The sequence below is a fragment of the Rhinoraja longicauda genome, chromosome 5 (genome assembly GCF_053455715.1).
Source record: "Rhinoraja longicauda isolate Sanriku21f chromosome 5, sRhiLon1.1, whole genome shotgun sequence".
NCBI classification, from domain to species: domain Eukaryota; kingdom Metazoa; phylum Chordata; class Chondrichthyes; order Rajiformes; family Arhynchobatidae; genus Rhinoraja; species Rhinoraja longicauda.
Window position 1 is genome coordinate 6,634,324 of NC_135957.1, and position 23,799 is coordinate 6,658,122.

Genomic DNA, 23,799 nt, shown 5'->3' on the forward strand with positions numbered 1-23,799 from the left:
CGGTGCTGGCTCGAAGGGCCGAATGGCCTCCTCCTGCACCTATTGTCTGTTGTCAATTGTCTATTGAATTAGGCCATTCGGCCCATCAAGTCTGCTCTGCCATTCAATCATGGCTGATCTATCTCTCTCTCCTAACCCCATTCTCCTGCGTTCTCCCCATAACCCCTGACACCTGTATTAATCAAGAGTCTATCTATCTCTGCCTTAAAAATATAGTCCAATGGATAGTGCCATGTAACTATACAGCTGGGGTACAGACCCTTTGGCACAACTCATCCATGCTGACCAATTTGCTTACCTAGCTTGTGCCACTTGCCTGTTGCTATCAAAGACCGCGATTTACAAATTAAATTAAATGTCTGGAACGTGCCGCCAGGGGTGGTAGTGGAGGCAGATACAATTATGGCATTAAAGAGGCTTTCAGTAAGGCACATGGATATGCAGGGAATGGAGGGAGATGGGTCATGTGCAGGCAGGGAAGATTAGTATCATCTTCGTCTGGGACATTGTGGGCCGAAGGGCCTGTTAATCTGCTATACTATTCGATGCTTTAGTCTCAACCAGGAGGAGAAACAAGGAACTATCAGATGCAGGTTTACGGAAAAAAAGGGACTGAAGAAGAAGTCTGTAAAAAGGTCCCGAACCGAAACGTCACCTATCCATGTTCTCCAGAGATGCTGCTTGACCCACTGAGTTCCTCCAGCACTTTGTGTCTTTTTTGTTTAAACTATGAGGAGGTTAGAAAGAGAGTCACACACCCAAATTCCTGAAACGAGTACCACCAATTAATGAAAGTTAGAATAAATTTGGATGTTGTTAATGTTGGAGCAGAGGATTTAATATTGACTAGGCATGGTCTCTATTAGAATGGGAAATGCTCGATTGAATTCTTGATTAGTACTAGTGTCAGGGGTTATGGAGAGATGGAAGGTGGACGGGGTTAGGGGGGGAGAGATAGATTTGAAGGGACAAATGTCCTAATTCTGCTCCTGTCACTTATGACCTTACGATTGCAATGAAATTAAGTGAAGTCTCAGAGTAATATTTCTATTACGCCACTAGGGGACATCAGTGTCCCAGTGTCCCTAAAACTGAGGCGAGAAGAAACTTTTCCACCCAGAGAGTTGTGAATTTGTGGAATTCTCTGCCGCAGAGGGCAGTGGAGGCCAATTCACTGGATGAATTTAAAAGAGAGTTAGATAGAGATCTAGGGGCTAGCGGAATCAAGGGATGTGGGGAGAAGGCAGGCACGGGTTACTGATTGTGGATGATCAGCCGCGATCGCAATGAATGACGGTGCTGGCTCGAAGGGCCAAATGGCCTCCTCCTGCACCTATTTTCTATGTTTCTATGTAACCAAATGGAGATACAAAGAACTGTAGATGCTGGAATTTTAAAGCATAAAGTGCTGAAGGAACTCAGCAGGTCAGACCGCACTACCCGTCCCATCTGCTAGTCACATCCACCCCCCCCCCTCCCCCTCACCTGTACCCTCCTATCACATGCGAGGGTTAATACTGCCCTCACCCCCTACCTCCCTTACCCAGCTCCCTCATCCCTGCTACATCAATCTGAAGAAGGGTCCCAAGTTCACAAGTTATAGGAGCAGAATTAGGCCATTCGGCCCATCGAGTCCACTCTGCCATTCAATCACGGCTGATCTCTGCCTCCTAATCCCATTTTCCTGCCGTCTCCCCATAACCCTTGGCACCCGTTCTAATCAAGAATTTGTCTATCTCTGCCTTAAAAATATCCACTGACTTGGCCTCCACAGCCCTCTGTGACAATGAGTTCCACAGATTCACCACCCTCTGACTAAAGAAATTCCTCATCAACTCCTTTCTAAAAGAGCGCCCTTTAATTCTGAGGCTGTGACCTCTGGTCCTAGACTCTCCCACCAGTGGAAATGTTCCTTTCCGCATCCAATTCCACATTCCACGTCCCGACCCGGAACGTTGTCTGGATAAAAATCTGCACCTCCCCTTGGGCCATGATCGGACTTTCCGGAGACTCGGAAGTCGAGTGTGTTGCCGGAACATGGCGACTCTCTGCGAGCTGTTCCAGAAGAGGATCTAGTGCACTCAAGTGCAGTACGATTTGACTATAGTGCGAGATTTCGGATCGGGGCCCTTCTGCACACCGCACAATGTTTGCTGTAAGGATCATTGCCTGAAATCGGGGTTATTAATAGAACCACTCACCAACCGCCATCACACCTGGCACACAGACTATCTGCAGACAATCCCCCTGACATTTCCTGCTGTGTTGTGCGTGTCTGGAAGCTGGGCTGACGCAGACAGCCGTGTGTACCTACTCTGGAAAACTACTAGTCAGTGCCACGCACTCCCCACTCAGCCCTCAGCACCATCCTTTCACCCCAACTGGATTCTCTGCTGCCTTGCTGCAGTAAGAAGGCTCAGCGATCCACAGGGCTGCTGGAAGATTCAGCTGCTCTGTTCACCGGCTACCTCAGGGAGAGCATTTACTGCACCGCACTAGGTGTATCTGCTTCCCGCTTGCCTTGTGATAGAGTCGCGGAGCTGCACAGCACGGAAACAGGGTCTTTGACCCAATTTATCCTTGCTGATCAATGCCTTACCAACTGGTCCCACTTCCTGCATCTGGCCCATATCCCTCCAAATCTTTCCTTTCCATGTACCTGTCCAAGTTTCATTTCAATTACCTACCACCTTCTCTAGCAGCTTGATACCCACCCCCACCCTATTGTCTATAGGGTGTCCTAGTGCATCAGTCACTGAAAGGAAGCGTGCAGGTACAGCAGGCAGTGAAGAAAGCCAATGGAATGTTGGCCTTCATAACAAGAGGAGTTGAGTATAGGAGCAAAGAGGTCCTTCTGCAGTTGTACAGGGCCCTAGTGAGACCGCACCTGGAGTACTGTGTGCAGTTTTGGTCTCCAAATATGAGGAAGGATATTCTTGCTATTGAGGGCGTGCAGCGTAGGTTCACTAGGTTAATTCCTGGAATGGTGGGACTGTCATATGTTGAAAGACTGGAGCGACTAGGCTTGTATACACTGGAATTTAGAAAGATGAGAGGGGATCTTATCGAAACGTATAAGATTATTAAGGGGTTGGACACGTTAGAGGCAGGAAACATATTCCCAATGTTGGGGGAGTCCAGAACAAGGGGTCACAGTTTAAGAATAAGGGGTAGGCCATTTAGAACTGAGATGAGGAAAAACTTTTTCAGTCAGAGAGTCAGAGAATCTGTGGAATTCTCTGCCTCAGAAGGCAGTGGAGGCCAATTCTCTGAATGCATTCAAGAGAGAGCTAGATAGAGCTCTTAAGGATAGCGGAGTCAGGGGGTATGGGGAGAAGGCAGGAACGGGGTACTGATTGAGAATGATCAGCCATGATCACTTTGAATGGCGGTGCTGGCTCGAAGGGCCGAATGGCCTACTCCTGCACCTATTGTCTATTTGGAAGTAAGGGTTTGGAGGGTTTTGGGCTAATAGGATAAGCCAACTTGGTGGGTGCAGTTGGGCTTTTTTTCTGTGCTGTTTTGCTCTATCTGATACGATACGATAGAACTTTATTTATCCCAGGAGGAAAATTGATCTGCCAAGAGTCATAAAACACAAGATACATGAAACATAAAATTAAAGTGATGAGTGGAAAGGATTGGGGATGTGCAAAGATTGTGGAGAGGGGGAAGGGAAGTCAGTCTACCCCATGACAGAAGGGCGAGGAGTTGTACAGTTTGTTAGTCACGGGGGAAAAGGATCACCTGTGACGTTCTGCGCTTCATCTTGGTGGGACAAGTGTCTGTTGCTGAGGGTACTCCTCAGGTTGACCCGTGTGTCATGGAGGGGGTGAGCTGTATTGTCCATGACGGTTCAACCACTCCCTGTAGCTTTTGCTCCCTAACCCACCACATCCCACGTGTAATGGGATGACCAGAACTGCATTTGGAGTATTGCGGAGTGTGGTATAGACAGTCAGACCTTTCTCAGGGTGGAAATATCAAATATCAGAGGGTATAGCTGTAAAGTAAGGGGGCAAATTTCAAGAAGATGTGCAGGGTTCGTTGTTTTTTTTTTACACACACAGGTGGGTGCCTGGAACGTGCTGCCAGGGGTGGTGATGGAGGCAGATACCACAGTGTCGTTTAAGGGACTTTTGGCACATGGATGTGCTGGAATGGATGGATGTGGATTATGTGCAGGCAGATAAGAGTTGGCATCATGTTCGGCACAGACATTGTGGGCCAATGGGCTTGCTCTGTTCTATGACCGTAAGTTTCGAACATGCTACATGGGATATATCCAAGCACCATATCTGAGGATTTGGGCGCCATATCTGAGGAAGGACGTGCTGGCTCTGGAGGGGGTCCAGAGGAGGTTTGCAAGAACGGTCCCAGGGATGAGGGGGGTTAACTTATGATGACCGTTTGACGGCACTGGGCCTGTACTCGCTGGAGTTTAGAAGGATGAGGAGAGGACCTCATTGAAACTTACCGAATACTGAAAGGCCTGGACTGAGTGAACCTGGAGAGAATGTTTCAACTAGTGGGAGTCGAGGACTAGAGGTCATTAAAGGGTGTTAAAGGAATTGAAGGGTGTTCTTTCAGGAAGGAGATGAGGAGGAATCTCTTGAGGCAGAGGGAGGTAAATCTGTGGAGGCCAAGTCAATGGATATTTTTAAAGCAGACATAGTACGGGTTGTCAGGGCTATGGGGAGAAGTCAGGAGAATAGGGTTAGGAGGAAGAGATGGATCAGCCATGATGGAATGGCGTAGACGTGATGGGCTGAATGGCCTAATTCTGCTCCTATGACCTAATGATATGTTGATTAGCAGCTTACAACTGCCGGCGCGGCACGGTGGCGCAGCGGTAGAGTTGCCGCCTTACAGCGAATGCAGCGCCGGAGACTCAGGTTCGATCCTGACTACGGGCGCAGTCTGTACGGAGTTCGTACGTTCTCCCCGTGACCTGCATGGGTTTTCTCCGAGATGTTCAGTTTCCTCCCGCACTCCAAAGACGTACAGGTTTCTAGGTTAATTGGCTGGGTAAATGTAAAAATTGTCCCTAGTGGGTGTAGGATAGTGTTAATGTGCGGGGATCGCTGGGCGGCGCGGACTCGGTGGGCCGAAGGGCCTGTTTCCGCGCTGTATCTCTAAATCTAAAATCTAAATGTGAAATATTCCGGTAACATAAAAAAGGTTCACAGACAGCTAGAACATCAAATATGTTTAATATGTAAAATGGAGAGCTGATAGTACAGAACCAACTTCAAAACTCAGAAGGAAGAGGCAAGATCTCTTGCAGCAGCCGTGCAAGCTGCAGGAAGTGGCTGGGTGTCACAACGTGATGGCAGCCAGAGTTGGTGGTTCCCAGTCAGACAAACGTCCGAGCAATGGCCAGCACTTTGGAATGGTCCCCTTTCAGCTGCCGCAGGCTGGTGGGGACGGGCACCTTGATGCGGGTCCCCGTGGGGTTGCCGTTGTCTTCGATGAGCACCACGTTGTTGGAGTCGAACCTGGCCGTCATCCTGGGGCCGGGCATCTTGTGACCGACGATCAGAGCCTTCTTCTTCTGCCCTTTGATGGCCAGCAAGATCTTGTCGCCCACTTTGCCGACGCCGTTCTTGGTGTAGACGTGAATGCATTTGGGCGGCCGGTGGTACGGGGTGTTGCCGAGGGAGCTGTTGTCCACCACCCGCACCCTGGTCATTTTCTGTATGGCCGCGCAGACCGGCGAGGCGCTAGGGCGAGGGGCGGGAGCAAAGAGCCAGTGTAAACAACAGATGCAAAAATGCACAATCAGGACGGAGGTCTTCCCTTCACCACCCACCACTCGATTGAGGCACAAGGAACTGCAGGTGCAGGAGTAACCCAGCATCTCTGGAGAACACGGAGAGGAGACATTTTGGGGTCGGGACCCAATTCTTCAGACCCAATTCATAGCTTAGTCTGCTTACATTTACACTCGGTTCATACTCACACCACACCATCAAAGGTGTAGGTTAATTGGCTGGGTAAATATAAAAATATATAAAATATAAAATATTTTTTAAAAAATTAAAAATTGTCCCTAGTGGGTGTAGGATAGTGTTAATGTACGGGGATCGCTGGGCGGCACGGACTTGGTGGGCCGAAAAGGCCTGTTTCCGGCTGTATATATATGATATGATATGATATGATAAAGGAAGAATAATTTCAACCGGGGCAAGTGTGAACTTGTGTACTTGGGGAAAGCAGGAGACATCGAGACATACAGCACTGAAGCAGGTCCTTCGCCCCAACTCATCCTTGATTCCACAAGTTAGCCCCATCTGATTACATTTCACCCATCTATATACTAAAACTCTCGTTTGTTTGTGTGTTTGTTCCTGCACTACAGCCAAAACGGTACACAATAGCGCGACAATTTTAAGCCCACCTTATTCACCGTCGTCCCTTTGGTGCTAAGAAGTTTCATTGAAATCGGTGTTATAGTTTTTAAGTTATTCACATTTTAAAGTTTAAATCTATCTCAGGGTGGGAAGGAGGAAGGGAAGGAGGGAGGGGTGAAGATGGAGGATAAGGGGGGTTGAGGGGGATGGAATGGGGGTTGGAGGGGAAAGAGGGGAGGGGAAGAGGGGGAGGGGAAAGGGGGAGGGGAAAGGGGGAGGGGAAAGGGGGGAGGGGAAAGGGAAATGGGATGGGGAAAGGGAAATGGGAGGGGAAAGGGAAATGGGGAGGGAAAGGGATGGAGTGGGGAGGAGGGGGATCCCTTTAAATCACACAGAATAGTACAGCACAAGAACAGGCTGTACTCAATATCTGTTCTGAACATGATGGCAAGTTAAACTAATCTCCTCTGCCTGCACGCGATCTATTGCCCTCCATTCCCTGCATATCCATGTGCCTATTCCCTGCATATCCATGTGCATCTCAACTGCTACTATGGCATCTATCTCCACCGCCGGCCGCCCCTGGCAGCACGTTCCAGGTCCCCTGTGTACAAAAATATACCCCGTACATCTACTTTGAACTGTGCCCGTCCCAGCAGGCCATCAGAAAAATCAATCTGGTTCACCCACGTCCTTCAAGAAGCAAAGAACAGTACAGCACAGAACAGGCCCTTCGGCCCACACTGTCCAGGCAAAGATGATGCTAGTTAAACTAACCTCCTCTGCCTGCATGTGATCCAGTTAAAGCGGATTGGCAGATTATTGGCCACTCGAAATTGATCCTTATGTATGTTAGAATCTAGGAGGAGTTATTGGGAATTTGGGGAATGTAGTGGGTTTGGATAGGATTAGTGCAAAATTATGTGCATGATGAACAGCATGGACTCAGTGGGCTGAAGGGCCTCTTCTGTCCCATCTCTATGACTCTATGGTTCAGATGAGAGCAGATGAAAAGGTTGTGGGTTCAAGTCAACTTTGAGACAAATGTGCAGTACCTGAACATCCGGCAAAGTGCTTCTGCAGTCGGGGCCAAAGGCACTAAGCACCTTGTCACAGTGCCATCACGAACCCAAAGAAGACAATAACTGCAGCAGGAAAATCAGCCCTTCAGTTCACTGACTGTTTTCATAGATGGACCTTTGTTTAAGTTTTAAGACTAACGTTACACCGAAGCGCAGCACACAAACTACACAGCTCCAACATTCTGAACACGAGTCCCAACACAAAACATTATCCGTTCATTCCCTCCACAGATGCTGCCTGACCGGCTGAGTTCCCCCAACACTTTGTGTTCTGCTCCAGTATTATCCTCACCTCCTCTCCCTCACTCTCCCCTTCATCCCATCCCCCTCAGCCTGACACATCATCACCCTCACCCACCCACCCTTACACCTCTCAACCCCATCCCCTCCATCCCCCTGACCCCTTCCCCAACACCACCTCATCCTCTCAACCCCTCCCTCAGCCTCACCTCTTTCTCCCTACCAACCATTCTCCTCTCCCTCCTGATGTTTATCCACACCGTCACACACCCCCACACAGAAAGCCCTCACACCCTAACCCCCACATTCTCACATCCTTACACCCACACATACCCTCACACTTTCACCTTCACACATAACTCTTCACCCGAACCCCCCCCCTCAGCCTCAGCTCTGCCTCCCCCTCACACCTTCACCCTCACAGCTTCACAATCTACACCCTTATCCTCACACTTTCACCTTCATGCTCATCCTCACCCCCTCACCCTCACCCCCCCCCATCCTCACCCCTTCACCCTCTCACCCCTTTACCACCCCCTCACCAACACGCTCCTCACCACTTCATCCTCACACCCTCTCACCCCTTCACACTCATCGCTCACCCCTTCATCCTCACCTCCTCTCACCCTCACCCTCACGCCGCTCCCTCACCCCTTCACCCCGCTCCCCTCACCCCTTCACCCGCTCCCCTCACCCCTTCATCCTCTCCCCGTCACCCCCTCACCCCTTCATCCCCTCACTCCCTCATCCCCTCCCCCCTTACTCACCCCTTCACCCCCTCATCCCTCACCGCCTCATCCCTTCATCCCCTCACTCCCTCATCCCCTCCCCCCTTACTCACCCCTTCACCCTCCCCCCTTACTCACCCCTTCACCCTCCCCCCCCTCCCCCTTACTCACCCCTTCACCCCCTCATCCCCTCACCCCCTCATCCCTTCATCCCTCACCCCTTTCATCCCCTCACCCCTTCACCCCCTCACCCCTTCACCCCTCACCCCCTCACCCCTTCACCCCCTCACCCCCTCACCCCCTTCATCCCCTCACCCCTTCACCCCCTCACCCCTTCACCCCTTCACCCCCTCACCCCTTCACCCCCTCACCCCTTCACCCCCTCATCCCTTCACCCCCTCACCTACACCCTTCACCCTTCACCCCTTCATCCCCTCCCCCTTACTCACCCCTTCACCCCCTCATCCCTTCACCCCCTCACCCTTCACCCCCTCACCCTTCACCCCTACACCCCTTCACCCTTCACCCCCTCACCCCTTCACCCCCTCACCCCTTCACCCCTCATCCCTCACCCCCTCACCCCTTCACCCCCTCACCCTTCACCCCTACACCCTTCACCCCCTCACCCTTCACCCCCTCACCCCTTCACCCCCTCATCCCTTCACCCCCTCACCCCTTCACACCCCTCACCCTTCACCCCTACACCCCTTCACCCCCTCACCCCTTCACCCCTCATCCCTTCACCCCCTCACCCCTTCACCCCCTCACCCCTTCACCCCTACACCCCTTCACCCCCTCACCCCTTCACCCCTTCACCCCCTCATCCCTTCACACCCCCATCCCTTCACCCCTTCACCCCCTCACCCCTTCACCCCTTCACCCCCTCACCCCTTCACCCCTTCACCCCCTCATCCCTTCACCCCCTCATCCCTTCACCCCTTCACCCCCTCACCCCTTCACCCTCACCCCTTCACCCTCACCCCTTCACCCCTTCACCCCCTCATCCCTTCACCCCCTCACCTACACCCCTTCACCCCCTCACCCCTTCACCCCTTCACCCCCTCATCCCTTCACCCCCTCACCTACACCCCTTCACCCTTCACCCCTTCACCCCCTCACCCCTTCACCCCCTCACCCCTTCACCCTTCACCCCTTCACCCCCTCATCCTTCACCCCCTCACCCCTTCACCCCTTCACCCTTCACCCCCTCACCCTTCACCCTTCACCCCCCCCACCACCTCCCCCCTTCACTTCACTTCACCTCACCCCCTGGCAACGTCGCGGCGGGGCCAGAGCGCACTTGGCAACGTCGCGGCGGTGACGTCAGCGCGTCGAGGAGGAGGGCGAGGCGGGAATGCACGTCCTGGAGGAGGGAGTGGTCTGGCCCTGCCGGTGACGTCAGAGCGCAGGGGCGGGGCGGGAATGCGCGTCCTAGCGGTGACGTCAGCGCGCAGAGGAGGAGGGCGTGGTCTGGCCCTGCCGGTGATGTCAGGGCGCAGGGGAGGGGCACGTCCTGGCGGTGACGTCAGCGCGCAGGGGAGGAGGGGCGGGGCCACCTGTTGTCGCCGCCTCCAGTTGGTCAATGGCAAGTGTTCACTCCGCGACCTCCCGGCAATAGCGCCGCTCTGCCGTCGCCGTCGCCGTCTGAAGCCCCCGGCGATTGCCCCGTGTCTTTCTGGATGGAGCCCGGGCCCGAGCCCGAGCGGCGGGCTGGTTGCTAGGGAGCGGCCGGCAGCAGTGCAGGTAGGAGCCTGGCCCAGACCGGCCCGGCCGGCAGGCAGGCAGGTCGGCCATGCCGCTGCCCAGGCAGACCTGCGGGGACACACATACATACATACATACATACACGCATACACACATACACATACACACACATGCATGCATACACACACACTTACATACACATACATGCATACACACATACACACACACATACATACATACATACACACATGCATACACACATACACACACATACATACACATACATGCATACACACACATGCACACACATACATGCATACATACACACATACATACACATACACACACATACATGCATACATACACACACACATGCATACACACATACACACACATGCATACACATATTTATTCACAAAATGCTGGAGTAACTCAGCGGGTCAGGCAGCATCTCGGGAGAGAAGGAATGGGTGACGTTTCGGGTCGAGACCCTTCTTCAGACACACGCACACACACACACATATGCACACACATATGCACACACATATGCACACACACATGCACACACACACATACACACTTACTTACATACATGCACGCATACATACATACACACATACAATTACACACACACACACACACACATATGCATACATACATACACACATACATACATGCACACACACATACATGCACACACACACATGCAGACATCCACCTCCGCCCGTCCCACAAAGCCCCATTTCAGTTCACCTCCTACCGCGGCGGCTTGTCAGGAGCCGGCGTCTATTTGTTGCCCCTTTTAATTGTAGAAACAAAGAATGCGGATGCTGTTTTTTTTAAAAAGCGATTGTAATTTTCCTTTCCCTCCCCGGTCTACTGATTCCCCCTTCATTGACTGGATGAAAACAAGACTGTACTTATACACCGAGCACAGTCAGAATGGCTTGGTGGGCGCTCTCTCTGCCTGTGGCGTTAAATAAATATTCAGGCAATAGGAGCGGCGGCTGCTGCTGCTGCTGCTGCGATTAATTCCAGTTGATTTTGCATTTGTACATCCGTCAGTTTTGCAATTGGATCCCTGGTGTGTGTTTGTGTTTGGGGAAGGGTGGAAAGGATGAGGATTTCTACCCTTTTATCCACATGATCTCGCGTGTCCTTGTTTACTGCTTTGAATGCGAAGGGGCTCTAGTACTAGAATCCGTAATACCGTGTTTGCATCAGCAAATTTTAATCCTTCTCAATTCTGGGCATCATCATTTGAGTTCTCTGCGATGAGTAATATTGCGTGCCAAATATTTCTCTTATCAGCCCATCATATTTTAATAATTGATGTCGCAGTCAGCAGCAGGTCGGTTTCATCTTCTCCTGCTTGGTTGTTGACCATCCGATTGCTACCTTGACAATTTTTCCTTTTGCTGACTGCAAGGGGGCAAGCGGTGGAAGCTGGATATTTGAATTGAACTGAGGCTTGTGGAAGGAATCGAGACCTTGGGGTAGGTGAGATGAAAACCCATTTGAAGTATCCTATGTTGATCATTGGATTTTCTACTTGAATTCTTTTCTGTTAGTTGCTTATTTTTAATTGCTAATCCAATTAAATGGACATTGTTTTCCGCAGCTGCCGGTTTCATCCAAAGATAGACACGAAAAGCTGGAGTAACTCAGCGGGACAGGCAGCATCTCTGGAGAAAAGGAAGAGTCGTGACCCTTCTCCAGTCTGTAGGACCCGAGACGTCGCCTATTCCTTCTCTCCAGAGATGCCGTCTGACTTGCTGAGTTAATCCAGCATCTTGTGTCTATCTTATTCATTGTTTGTTAGACCTCAGCTGATCATCTGTAATTTACAGGTATAAATATACTCTTGCTGTTATTATAATATGGAGTGTAAACACTATCCAAAGGCTGCTGGCAAATTGAGACTTGGCAAATATCAAATCTCTCGCAAGACCCAGCACTTTGCAGCAACCAACAGGCTGGAACCACAGACTGTTGACTTTGTTATTGTTACACTGTTTAGTAATGATTTTACAGTATTATGTAAGAAAATAACTACAGATGCTGGTACAAATCGAAGGTATTTATTTCACAACATGCTGGAGTAACTCAGCAGGTCAGGCAGCATCTCAGGAGAGAAGGAATGGGTGACGTTTCGTGTCGAGACCCTTCTTCAGACTGAAGAAGGGTCTCGACCCGAAACATCACCCATGCAGTAACTCAGCAGGTCGGGCAGCATCTCAGGAGATAAGGAATGGGTGACATTTCGGGCCGAGACCCTTCTTCAGACTGAAGAAGGGTCTCGACCGGAAACGTCAACCATTCCTTCTGTCCTGAGATGCTGCCTGACCTGCTGAGTTACTCCAGCATTTTGTGAAATAAATACTTACAGTATTATGTTCTTGTTTTGTAGTATTGCTGATTGATTATTTACTATATTCTTGCTTTTGTGCATTTATTATGTTATTGCATCACTGAGCCTATAAAAGGTGCAGCCAGTAAGAATTCAATTGCTCTGTTTGAGGTATACATGACAATTATACACACTTGGGGGGTTGGGGGGTAGTGTGAGGGAGGAGGGGAGGGGGGGAGGGGAGGGGGGAAGGGGGAGGGAGAGGGTTGGGGGGTAGTGGGGGGTAGTGTGAATTGTGAGGAAGATGCAATAAGGCTGCAGGGTGACCTGGACAGGTTGTGTGAGTGGGCGGATACATGGCAGATGCAGTTTAATGTAGATAAGTGTGAGGTTATTCACTTTGGAAGTAAGAATAGAAAGGCAGATTATTATCTGAATGGTGTCAAGTTAGGAGGAGGGGGAGTTCAACGAGATCTGGGTGTCCTAGTGCATCAGTCAATGAAAGGAAGCATGCAGGTTCAGCAGGCAGTGAAGAAAGCCAATGGAATGTTGGCCTTCGTAACAAGAGGAGTTGAGTATAGGAGCAAAGAGGTCCTTCTACAGTTGTACCGGGCCCTGGTGAGACCGCACCTGGAGTACTGTGTGCAGTTTTGGTCTCCAAATTTGAGGAAGGATATTCTTGCTATGGAGGGCGTGCAGCGTAGGTTCACTAGATTAATTCCCGGAATGGCGGGACTGTCGTATGTTGAAAGGCTGGAGCGATTGGGCTTGTATACACTGGAATTTAGAAGGATCAGGGGGGATCTTATTGAAACATATAAGATAATTAGGGGATTGGACACATTAGAGGCAGATAACATGTTCCCAATGTTGGGGGAGTCCAGAACAAGGGGCCACAGTTTGAGAATAAGGGGTAGGCCATTTAGAACGGAGATGAGGAAGAACTTTTTCAGTCAGAGGGTGGTGAAGGTGTGGAATTCTCTGCCTCAGAAGGCAGTGGAGGCCAGTTCGTTGGATGCTTTCAAGAGAGAGCTGGATAGAGCTCTTAAGGATAGCGGAGTGAGGGGGTATGGGGAGAAGGCAGGAACGGGGTACTGATTGATAGTGATCAGCCATGATCGCATTGAATGGCGGTGCTGGCTCGAAGGGCTGAATGGCCTACTCCTGCACCTATTGTCTATTGTCTATTGTCTATTGACTTGTGTGAGTAGTGAACAATAGTGTTGTAATCTATGAGCAATAGTGTTGTAATCGAACCACTAAAGATTTATTTCCCTTTGTGCAACTGAAAGCCAATTTTTCTATGTGCTTGCCTTTTTTTTGGGTCATCAATAATGTGCACAGAATAGAACGTAACCACATAGCACAGAAACAGGCCCTTCGGCCCTCAGAACCTGTACTGAACATGTTGCTAAGTTAAACAAGTCTCCTCTCGCTGCATGTGATCCACACTCCCCCATTCCCAGCACATCCATGCGGCTAACTAAAAGCCTTGTAAACGCCACTATCGTGGCTGCCTCCACCACCAACCATGGCAGCGCGATCCAGGCACCATCTGAGAGGGGGGGAAATCTTACCCCACATATCTCCTTTGAACTTTGCCTTTTCATCTTAAAAGTCAAAGTTTTCATCTTAAGACTTTGCCGGCTAGTCTTTAACATTTCCATCGTGGGGGGAAAAAGTTCTGGTTTTGTACCCTGTCTGTGCCTCTCGTAATTTTATATACCGAAGCAGGTTGTGCATATCATGAGGGTGTTGGAGACCATAAAGGCCTGCCCCTCCTCCAACCTCATCTATTGCATCCGCTGCTCTAGATGTCAACTTCTTTACATCGGCGAAACCAAATGCAGGCTCGGCGATCGTTTCGCTCAACACCTTCGCTCAGTCCGCCTTAACCAACCTGATCTCCCGGTGGCTGAGCACTTCAACTCCCCCCCCCTCCCACCCACTCCCAGTCTGACCTTTCTGTCATGGGCCTCCTCCAGTGCCACAGTGAGGCCCACCGGAAATTGGAGGATCAGCACCTCATATTTCGCTTGGGCAGCTTGCAGCCCAACGGTATGAACATTGATTTCTCCAACTTTAGATAGTTCCACTGTCCCTCTCTTCCCCTCCCCCTTCCTAGTTCTCCCTCTATCTTCCTGTCTCCACCTATATCCTTCCTTTGTCCCGCCCCCCTGACATCAGTCTGAAGAAGGGTCTCGACCCGAAACGTCACCCATTCCCTCTCTCCTGAGATGCTGCCTGACCTGCTGAGTTACTCCAGCATTTTGTGAATAAATACCTTAGATTTGTACCAGCATCTGCAGTTATTTTCTCACACAAGGTTGAGAAATAGTTGTCAGAATGGGTCGGAAGGTGAAGAGGAGGGAGTGTTGATTTAACATTTTAACATTTGCTAATAGGATATTTTTACACTTCCGGGCGGGAGAGGGGATTTTACTGGAAATTAAGTAAACACATCATGATGTGTGAATATTGGCATGTGCGTTGTGAATAGCTGTATTCAGCTGTTATGTAATTAGATCGTGATGCAGATCTTCCCATCATTGATGTGTGCATTTACATTCTGTGAGATATTCTTACCATCAACACACATCAAGAGCCAAGTCAAAATTCGTACTTGCTTCGCATTAGTTTGGTTTATTATTGGACAGAGTTACAGTCAAACTGTTAAGGGGTTGGACACGTTAGAGGCAGGAAACATGTTCCCAATGTTGGGGGAGTCAGAACCAGGGGCTACAATTTAAGAATAAGGGGTAGGCCATTTAGAACTGAGATGAGGGAAAACCTTTTCAGTCAGAGAGTTGTGAATCTGTGGAATTCTCTGCCTCAGAAGGCAGTGGAAGCCAATTATCGGAATGCATTCGAGAGCTAGATAGAGCTCTTAAGGATAGCGGAGTCAGGGGTTATGGGGAGAAGGCAGGAACGGGGTACTGATTGAGAATGATCAGCGCATGATCACATGGCGGTGCTGGCTCGAAGGGCCCAATGGCCTACTCCTGCACCTATTGTCTATTGTCTATCAAGCAACTGCAGATGCTGGCTTACCACAAAAATATGGCACAGTGCTGGAGTAATCAGCATGTCAAGCAGCAGCTCTGGAGAACATGGTTAGGTGATGTGGGAGCCTTGTTTCGACTGGTCAGGACCCTTCTTCAGAGTGATTGTTGTGGGGTGGGGAGAGAGCAACCTATAAAAGATCAGTGGTTTGATCGCCATATGTCCTAACAAGGGGAAAATGAAATTCTTACTTCTAGCAGTGTAACAGGCCTACAAAGAGATAATGAACACACAAAAAAATCCAATAAACTAACAATCACACTACTCGTGCGGGGGGGGGATGGTCTGTGCAAGCAAAGGCAGTCCATAGAAGTTCCTAGTTGAGGCTAGTGTAATGTAGAATGTAGTGTAATGTTCAGTCTGAAGAAGGGTCTTGACCCGAAACGTCACCCATTCCTTCTCTCCTGAGATGCTGCCTGACCTGCTGAGTTACTCCAGCATTTTGTGAATAAATACCTTCGATTTGTACCAGCATCTGCAGTTATTTTCTTATACTTAGTGTAATGTAGTGTTCAAAAGCCTGATGGTTGTTTGGAAGAAGCTATTTTTGAACCTGGTTTTTGGATCCCTGTAGACACAAAATGCTGGAGTAACTCAGTGGGTCAGGCAGCATCTCGGGAGAGAAGGAATGGGTGACGTTTTGGGTCGAGGCCCTTCTTCCTTAAAAAATGTTTTGGGAAGAAGGTAAAAACGGGCTGGGCAGGGCTGGGGAACAATAAGGTTGGAGGCTTTAGTGGGCAGAGAGCTGGGAGTGATGAGATCAGTAATGATGTTGGAAATTAAGGCCTGGGGCTCGTCTGTTTTTAAACATTTGTTCGATCCCTGTACTACTGTCCGGATGGTCAGAGTGAAATGAGAGCGTGGCCAGGGTGGTCTGGGTCTTTGATATTGGCCACCTTGAGGAGGCAGCAGCAGCACCTGTCGATCCCTTCAATAACACATCTCACCTTAAGGTTATTTATTCACAAAATGCTGGAGTAACTCAGCAGATCAGGCAGCATCTCAGGAGAGAAGGAACAGGCGACGTTTCGGGTCGAGACCCTTCTTCAGAATGATGTCGGGGGGGGCGGGACAAAGGAAGGATATAGGTGGAGACAGGAAGACAGTGGGAGATCTGGGATGGAGGAGGGGCAGAGAGGGACAGAGGAACTATCTAAAGTTGAAGAAGTCAATGTTCATACCCAGGCAAAATATGGGGTGCTGTTCCTCCAATTTCCGGTCGGACTCACTATGGCACTGGAGGAGGCCCATGACAGAAAGGTCAGACTGGGAGGGGGAGTTGAAGTGCTCAGCCACCGGGAGATCAGATTGGTTAATGCAGACTGAGCGCAGGTGTTGAGCGTTTTGCGGACTGCACCTTAAGGTTATGCCTCCTTGTTTTTGACATTTCACGATGCTAACAGCGAGGTAACCAAACAGTCACAGTGCCCTTTGGTATGACTTGCATTTATGTAGCAACCTTGGTTTCAAACTATTTCCCGTTGAATTAATTGTTAAAAGGCAAGAGTGATGTGTGAACAGAGATTTTTTTTAAAATTGTCGTTCAGCTGCCCACAAACTAATTTGAAAGGAATGGCTTTAATTTTTGGTGGTATTGACAGATGGATTATGGTTGGTCTTCTGGTTAAACTTGAACTTCACTGTATATCTGTACATGTGGTAGTAAAGAACCATTGACTTATTTTCCTAGTAATGTGCAATTGAGAACGGACCTTTCACTCTCACCATCACTCTCGCCCAATCTTGCAATTGCAGTAAAATTGCATCCTGAGGGCTTATTTGTCAGACGCACTGGATATGAACCAAAGAAGGAAGTTCTTACTTAAAAAGGCAAAAGTGCTGGAGCAACTCAGCGGGTTGGGCAGCATCTCTGGAGGAACATGGGTAGGTGGCGTTTCAGATTGTGGATGGAACGCTGGAAGACAATTGAGGTAGGACAAAGCTTGGCAAGTAAAATGGTGAACACTGGTGAGGGAAGTCCTTAAGCTTTATGCACGCTGGTTGTAATAACAATAAACATACAACAATTCAATTATTCTAAGTAAACCAGGCCATGATAGTGCAGAAGCGGAAGTATGCAGAGCAACCGTAGTCTGAAGAAAGGTCTCGACACGAAACGTCACCCATTCCTTCTCTCCCGAGATGCTGCCTAACCTGCTGAGTTACTCCAGCATTTTGTGAATAAATACCTTTGATTTGTACCAGCATCTGCAGTTATCTTCTTATACTAGAGCAACCGTAGTAGTTGATTGCTGAGGCAAGGTGGTGGTAGGTGTTATTCATGGTGGTTCAGAAGCCAGGTGGTTGATGAGGAGAATCTGTCCTTGATCCTGTGTCTACCTTGATCCATTCCTTCTCTCCTGAGATGCTGCCTGACCTGCTGAGTTACTCCAGCATTTTGTGAAAGAAATACCTTTGATTTGTACCAGCATCTGCAGTTAGTTTCTTACACTACCTGTTGATCCTGGGGTCATGGTTATCAGAATCCTGTACTCTTCCCAATGGGAGCAGCGAGGGGACTGTGCAGCCAGGGTGGTGTGGGTCTTTGGCAATTGCTGCACCTCCAGTAGACACCGTTGCTGGTGGGGAGATCAGTACCTGTGGTAGACCGGAAGGTGTCCATCACGTTCTACAGCCTCCTCCATTCTTGAGCATTCAAATTTACCGACCAGGCAGTCTGCTCTCTGCTGTGCACCTGTTGAAGTCCGGTTGAATGTTTGGCAAGGTGCCTAATCTCCTCCAAGCTTCTGAGGAAGCAAAGCCATTAATGTGTCTGCATGGATTTGAAGCTGCTGCTTTTTAAAGGAGGTTGGCAAGGCACAAACTGACCCAAGCCAACACAATTTGCGAGAGGAAAGACGTTGCTAAACTGGAAAGAGTGCAGGGAAGACTTGCGAGGCTGCTGCCAGGACTTGAGTGCCTGAGCTAAAGGGATGGGTTGAGCTCGGACTTTATTCCTTGGAGCGTTGGAGACTGAGGGGTAATCTTAGAGAGGTGTGTAAAATAATGAGGGTGATAGATAGGGTGAATGCAGACTTTTACCCAGAGTGGGGAATCAAGAATCTGAGGATATAGACAATAGGTGCAGGAGGAGGCCATTCGGCCCTTCGAGCCAGCACCACCATTCAATGTGATCATGGCTGATCATTCTCAATCAGTACCCCGTTCCTGCCTTCTCCCCATACCCCCTGACTCCGCTATCCTTAAGAGCTCTATCCAGCTCTCCCGTGAATGCATTCAGAGAATTGGCCTCCACTGCCTCCACTAAATATAGATTTAAGGCGAGAGGGGGAAAGATTTAATAGGATTTTGAGGGGAGAAGTTTTCCACACGGGGGAGTGGTGGGTAAATAGAACAAGCTGCCAGGAGAAGTAGCTGAGGCAGGTACAAAAACAACATTGAAAAAATATTTGTACAGGTACATGGATAGAAAACGTTTAGAGGGATATGGGCCAAACATGGGCAGTTGGGACTAGTGTACATGGGGCATCTTGGTTGGCATGGGCAAGTTTGACTGAAGGGCCTGTTTCCATGCTGTATGACTGAGTTATGGTCTGCATCAGCAGGCTGCCATTGTTCCAGCCGTACACAATGGCCCTTGTTCCTTGCATGACTTTGCTCGTTATTCAAACAGAAGCTTCCTCTTTGATGCACCAAGAATGGACAAATGTATCTGTTGTCGGTTCTCGCTCGCCTGTCGTCTGGTCTTGCACTAGCTGAAGACATTGTTCTCTTTCCTGCTTAATAATAGATGCAGGGAATGGGCACTTTCTGTGCTCAGACAGTGAGTACTGTACTCGCTTGATGTGACTGAAGGAGGAGTGTTGTCCGGTGGAAATTACACTAGACGAGCAGTTGGGAATTGCAAATGATCTCCAAAATGCACAATTATTGATCATTGGGTGGGCTGCACCAGCTTCCAGCCTTCGTTAGATCATCAGCAATACACTTATGTTGGCTCACCTTCATTAGGCCACTTGATTTTTCAATATAATGTACACTTAAAAACTAATTGAGGTGAAGTAGAGGACAGTAATGTATGCCCATCTATAGAATGTTGTCTCCAAGAAATTATTTCATTGCAATCTCGGAGTCAGAGACGTACGGTCCAGATCCAGGCCCTTCAGCCCAACTCATCCATGCCGTCCAATATGCCCCATCTCAGCTGGTCGCGTTTGACCGGCTAAACCTTTCCGATCTATGTACCTGTCCAAGCGACTTTTAAATGCTGTTACAGTACCTGCCGTGACTACTTCCTCTGGCAGCTCGTTCCATTTGCCTGCGCCTGGCCCATAACCCTGTAAACCTTTCCTATCCATTTACCTGTCCCAAGTGCCCTTTCAATGTTATTATGGAGCCTGCCTCAACCACTTCCTCTAGCAGCTTGTTTCGTACACCCACCACCCTCTGAGTGAAAAAGCTGCCCCTCTGGTTCCTATTAAATAGACAATAGGCACAGGAGGAGGCCATTCGGCCCTTCGAGCCAGCACCGCCATTCAATGTGATCATGCGCTGATCATTCTCAATCAGAACCCCATTCCTGCCTTCTCCCCATACCCCCTGACTCCGCTATCCTTAAGAGCTCTATCTAGCTCTCTCTTGAATGCATTCAGAGAATTGGCCTCCACAGATTCACAACTCTCTGACTGAAAAAGTTTTTCCTCATCTCAGTTCTAAATGGCCTACCCCTTATTCTAAAACTGTGGCCCCTTGTTCTGGACTCCCCCAACATTGGGAACATGTTTCCTGCCTCTAGCGTGTCCAACCCCTTAATAATCTTATACGTTTTGATAAGATCTCCTCTCATCCTTCTAAATTCCAGTGTATACAAGCCTAGTCGCTCCAGTCTTTCAACATATGACAGTCCCGCCATTCCGGGAATCTTTCCCCTCTCGCCTTAAACCGATGTCCTCTGGTTCTTGATTCCCCCACTCTGGGTAAAAGACTCTGCATCTATTCCTCGTGGTGATTTGCTACAGGGCACCTTTGTTGCCACACACTCGCACTGCTCATCCACCATCAGGAACGCCCGTCACTCCATCCCTCACGCCCACTTGGGAATGTGGGACCGTCTGGCTGCGTTGCTTGCTGTGTACGGACGGAGACGGAGGAGGATCGTACGGATGGAGACTGAAGAGGATCGCGATGTGCAGGTCGGGGCAGGCAGAGGAGACGGGACTGCTTCGAATCGGTGCCCTGGGCCATTCCACAGATTCGTCGGCGAACCCAAATTAATCTGCCCCAGCCGTCACTGACATCCTGACGAAAAGCACCCTCAAGTGTGCACCTGCAATTAACCTTCCCCAACCAGATGTATTGGGAGATTCGTAATCAGCTGAACGCTTTGAAAGGGAGAACAATGACATGTTGACTCTAAACCCCCTGCTCCTGATGATCCTGTGACCTCCGTCTCATAGGTTCTAGGAGCAGAATCAGGTCATTCGGCCCATCAAGTCTACTCTGCCATTCAATCACGGCTGATCTATCTTTCCCTCTCAACACCACTCTCCTGCCTTCTCCCCAGAACCCCCGACACCCGTACTAATCAAGAGTTAAGTTGAGTTTAGTTTATTTTCACGTGTACCGAGGTGCACTGAAAAGCTTTTGTTGCGTGCTCTTAAGGATAGCGGAGTCAGGGGGTATGGGGAGAAGGCAGGAACGGGGTACTGATTGAGAATGATCAGCCACGATCACATTGAATGACGGTGCTGGCGCGAAGGGCCGAATGGCCTCCTCCTGCACCTATTGTCTATACTGTGGCTCCCTCTTTAAGGGCTCTGTAGAGAGTATGGAAAGGAAGAGGCACGGTTGTGAGATTGCTGCTGTTTGGGTGTTGGCTGTACGTCTCATTAGTTTCCTTTTGACTTGGATCCTGTGGAGTCAAGCACCACCCCAGCGAAAGAAACCTGTGGTCTGTCCAGCCACTCCAGTGTTGTTCTGACAAGATGTCACCTTCGAGAGAGAAAACTTCAGCCTTCAACCCCCATCTTCTTGGGTTGACCTGCATTTCCTATTGGTGGAGTAAGGGAATTCCCCGATGACCGAGCCAGTATGGATTCCACAGCCAAAGCACACCAAAATGACAGGTATTTATTTCCCAAAATGCTGGAGTAACTCAGCCGGTCAGGCAGCATCTCAGGAGAGAAGGAATGGGTGACGTTTCGGGTCGAGACCCTTCTTCAGACCAAAATGACAGCTTACTTCTTCAGCGTATGTGAGAGGTCACTGAGTGCACAGGTTAACTAGTAGGAACCTATCATGAGGGTCACCATAAAGTGCATCGGGGGATCCTGAAATTATGAATGCTGGTTGCATCATGGTCGGAACGAGGACCTGTTAGCAAAACAGTGCCTTTTGAGTCCAGCATCAGTCCAATTCATCACACAGAGCAAGGAGCACCATCTAATTTAGTCCCATTTGACCCATATCCCTCCTAACTTTTACTGTCCCTGTACCTGTCCAAAAGCCTTCAAGTGTTAATGTTGTTGCACCTGGCTCAACCACTCTTTCCATATACCCACCAGCTTCTGAAGAAGTTGAACCTCTGATTCCTATTTGATCTTTCCCCTCATCATACACGTCCTTCGGTCGTTGATTCTCAACTCTTGGTAAAGGACTGTGCATTCACCCTACCCCCCCCCTCCTCATAATTTTACACACCTCTATAAGATCACCCCCTTGACCTCCTGGGCTCAAAGGATCAAAGTCCTCGCCTGCTCAAGAGGCTGCCTGGTGTGCTGGAGTGCATCAGGCGGCAGCATCTCTGGAAGGAATGGACAGGTGATGTTTCGGGCCAGGACGCTTTGTCAGACTGATTGCGGCAGGCAGGAGAAAGCTAGAAAGGAGGTGTGGGCGGGACAGAGCCTGGCAAATGATGGTGAGGAGGGTTAATCTGTCAATGAAGAAAGTGGATACAGGTGAGGAGGGTTAATTTGTCAATGATGGTGTATGCAGGTGAGGAGGGTTAATTTGTCAATGATAAAGGTGGATACAGGTGAGGATGGTTAATTTGTCAATGATAAAGGTGGATACAGGTGAGGAGGGTTAATTTGTCAATGATAAAGGTGGATACAGGTGAGGAGGGTTAATTTGTCAATGATAAAGGTGGATACAGGTGAGGAGGGTTAATTTGTCAATGATAAAGGTGGATGCAGGTGAGGGTTAATTTGTCAATGATGAAGGTGGATACAGGTGAGGAGGGTTAATTTGAAGCATTATTTTATAATTACCACATTCCGTTCCTCTCTTGTGGAAAGTCATGATTCAGTAGCCCAGCAAGTTTCTTCAGCCCAGTTGATGAGGCTATATTTTTTCATATAACCTGGAAGCGCCCTGTTAATATACCAAGTTACCTGTGAAAATAGTTGCACCTCAGAGTGTTGTATGTTTGTGCTTGCATAGAACACAATGCTGTATGGGCCTACAATGTTTGTGCTGAAAATGATACCAAGCTAAACCGAGGTTAGGTTTCGAGGGATGTGGGCAGGTGAAACCAGTGTAGCTGGGACTGGTTGGCTGGTGTGGGCAAGTTGGGCCGAAGGGCCTGTTTCCACGTTTCTCGTCTGCCTGTGCATGATCCACAATCCCTGTACTTCCTGAAAGACTGGATAGACTCGACTTGTACTCGCTGGAATTTAGAAGATTGAGGGGGGATCTTATAGAAACTGAGTTGGATGATCAGCCATGATCATATTGAATGGCGGTGCAGGCTCGAAGGGCCGAATGGCCTACTCCTGGCACCTATTTTCTATGTTTCTGCACTTCCTGCCATGAACAATGTGGACCAGGCGTGGAGGGACCACCGTGAGGGGGGTGCGGGAACAATGAAGAAGGCCGGCGTACTTCGTAACATTGTCAGCGCCGTACCTTGGGTATGCAAGCAAAGAATTTCACTGTGCCTTGCCAATAAAGTATTCCATTCCGCTTCCATGTTCCATGTGCCGTTCAAACCAGTTTTTTATTTATCAACGGATTGAGAAAGTGGTGCAAAGGTTAATGCAGGAGGGTGTGGCGAGAGGCTATTTTGGTTTCTCCTCTCCCTTGTTTAGCCTGTTCACTAACACATTGATAAATGGCTCGGGGTGGGATTGGCAAGGATCGGGGTTTTATGTAGTTCCAGGAGGTGAATTGGATTCCTGCCGTATTTCGTTGTAAAGAAACTGGGAGTTCATGTGCTATAGCCAGCAGGCGAATATGCCCCCAACTCAGGAGCGCTTGATAAGTCTGAGGTGGTTCCTTGATCTTGTCCTTGATCTTGGGTGGTGGTGAGGGCATTGACA

General features: G+C 49.3%; 2 protein-coding genes across 15 annotated transcripts in view; one reads left to right on the forward strand and one right to left on the reverse strand.

The window, feature by feature from the left end:
* LOC144593369 (mechanosensitive cation channel TMEM63B-like) overlaps positions 1–23,799 on the forward strand; it is a 179,389-nt gene that overhangs the window by 13,083 nt on the left and 142,507 nt on the right. For 4 of the 7 annotated variants that reach the window (XM_078398832.1, XM_078398829.1, XM_078398835.1 and 1 more), the window contains exon 1: positions 9,940–10,146. The exons of 1 other annotated variant lie outside the window; for it this stretch is intronic. The gene's annotated coding sequence lies outside the window, so the exon portion shown is untranslated. Of the gene's footprint in view, positions 1–9,939; positions 10,147–11,536; positions 11,608–23,799 lie in introns of those variants that run through there. 2 more of the 7 variants (XM_078398831.1, XM_078398830.1) reach the window with 2 other exon arrangements.
* The window catches only part of mrpl14 (mitochondrial ribosomal protein L14), an 84,520-nt gene continuing 65,917 nt past the window's right edge, over positions 5,197–23,799 (reverse strand). Inside the window, exons 1-3 of one of the 8 annotated variants that reach the window (XM_078398841.1) lie at positions 9,960–10,233; positions 7,409–7,498; positions 5,197–5,723 (exon numbers count right to left, since the gene is read on the reverse strand). In XM_078398841.1, the coding sequence (XP_078254967.1) occupies positions 5,357–5,723; positions 7,409–7,416 (375 nt within the window). In that variant the 5' untranslated portion in view covers positions 7,417–7,498; positions 9,960–10,233 and the 3' untranslated portion in view covers positions 5,197–5,356. Of the gene's footprint in view, positions 5,724–7,408; positions 7,551–9,664; positions 9,791–9,959; positions 10,234–23,799 lie in introns of those variants that run through there. The other 7 variants (XM_078398839.1, XM_078398840.1, XM_078398837.1 and 4 more) reach the window with 7 other exon arrangements.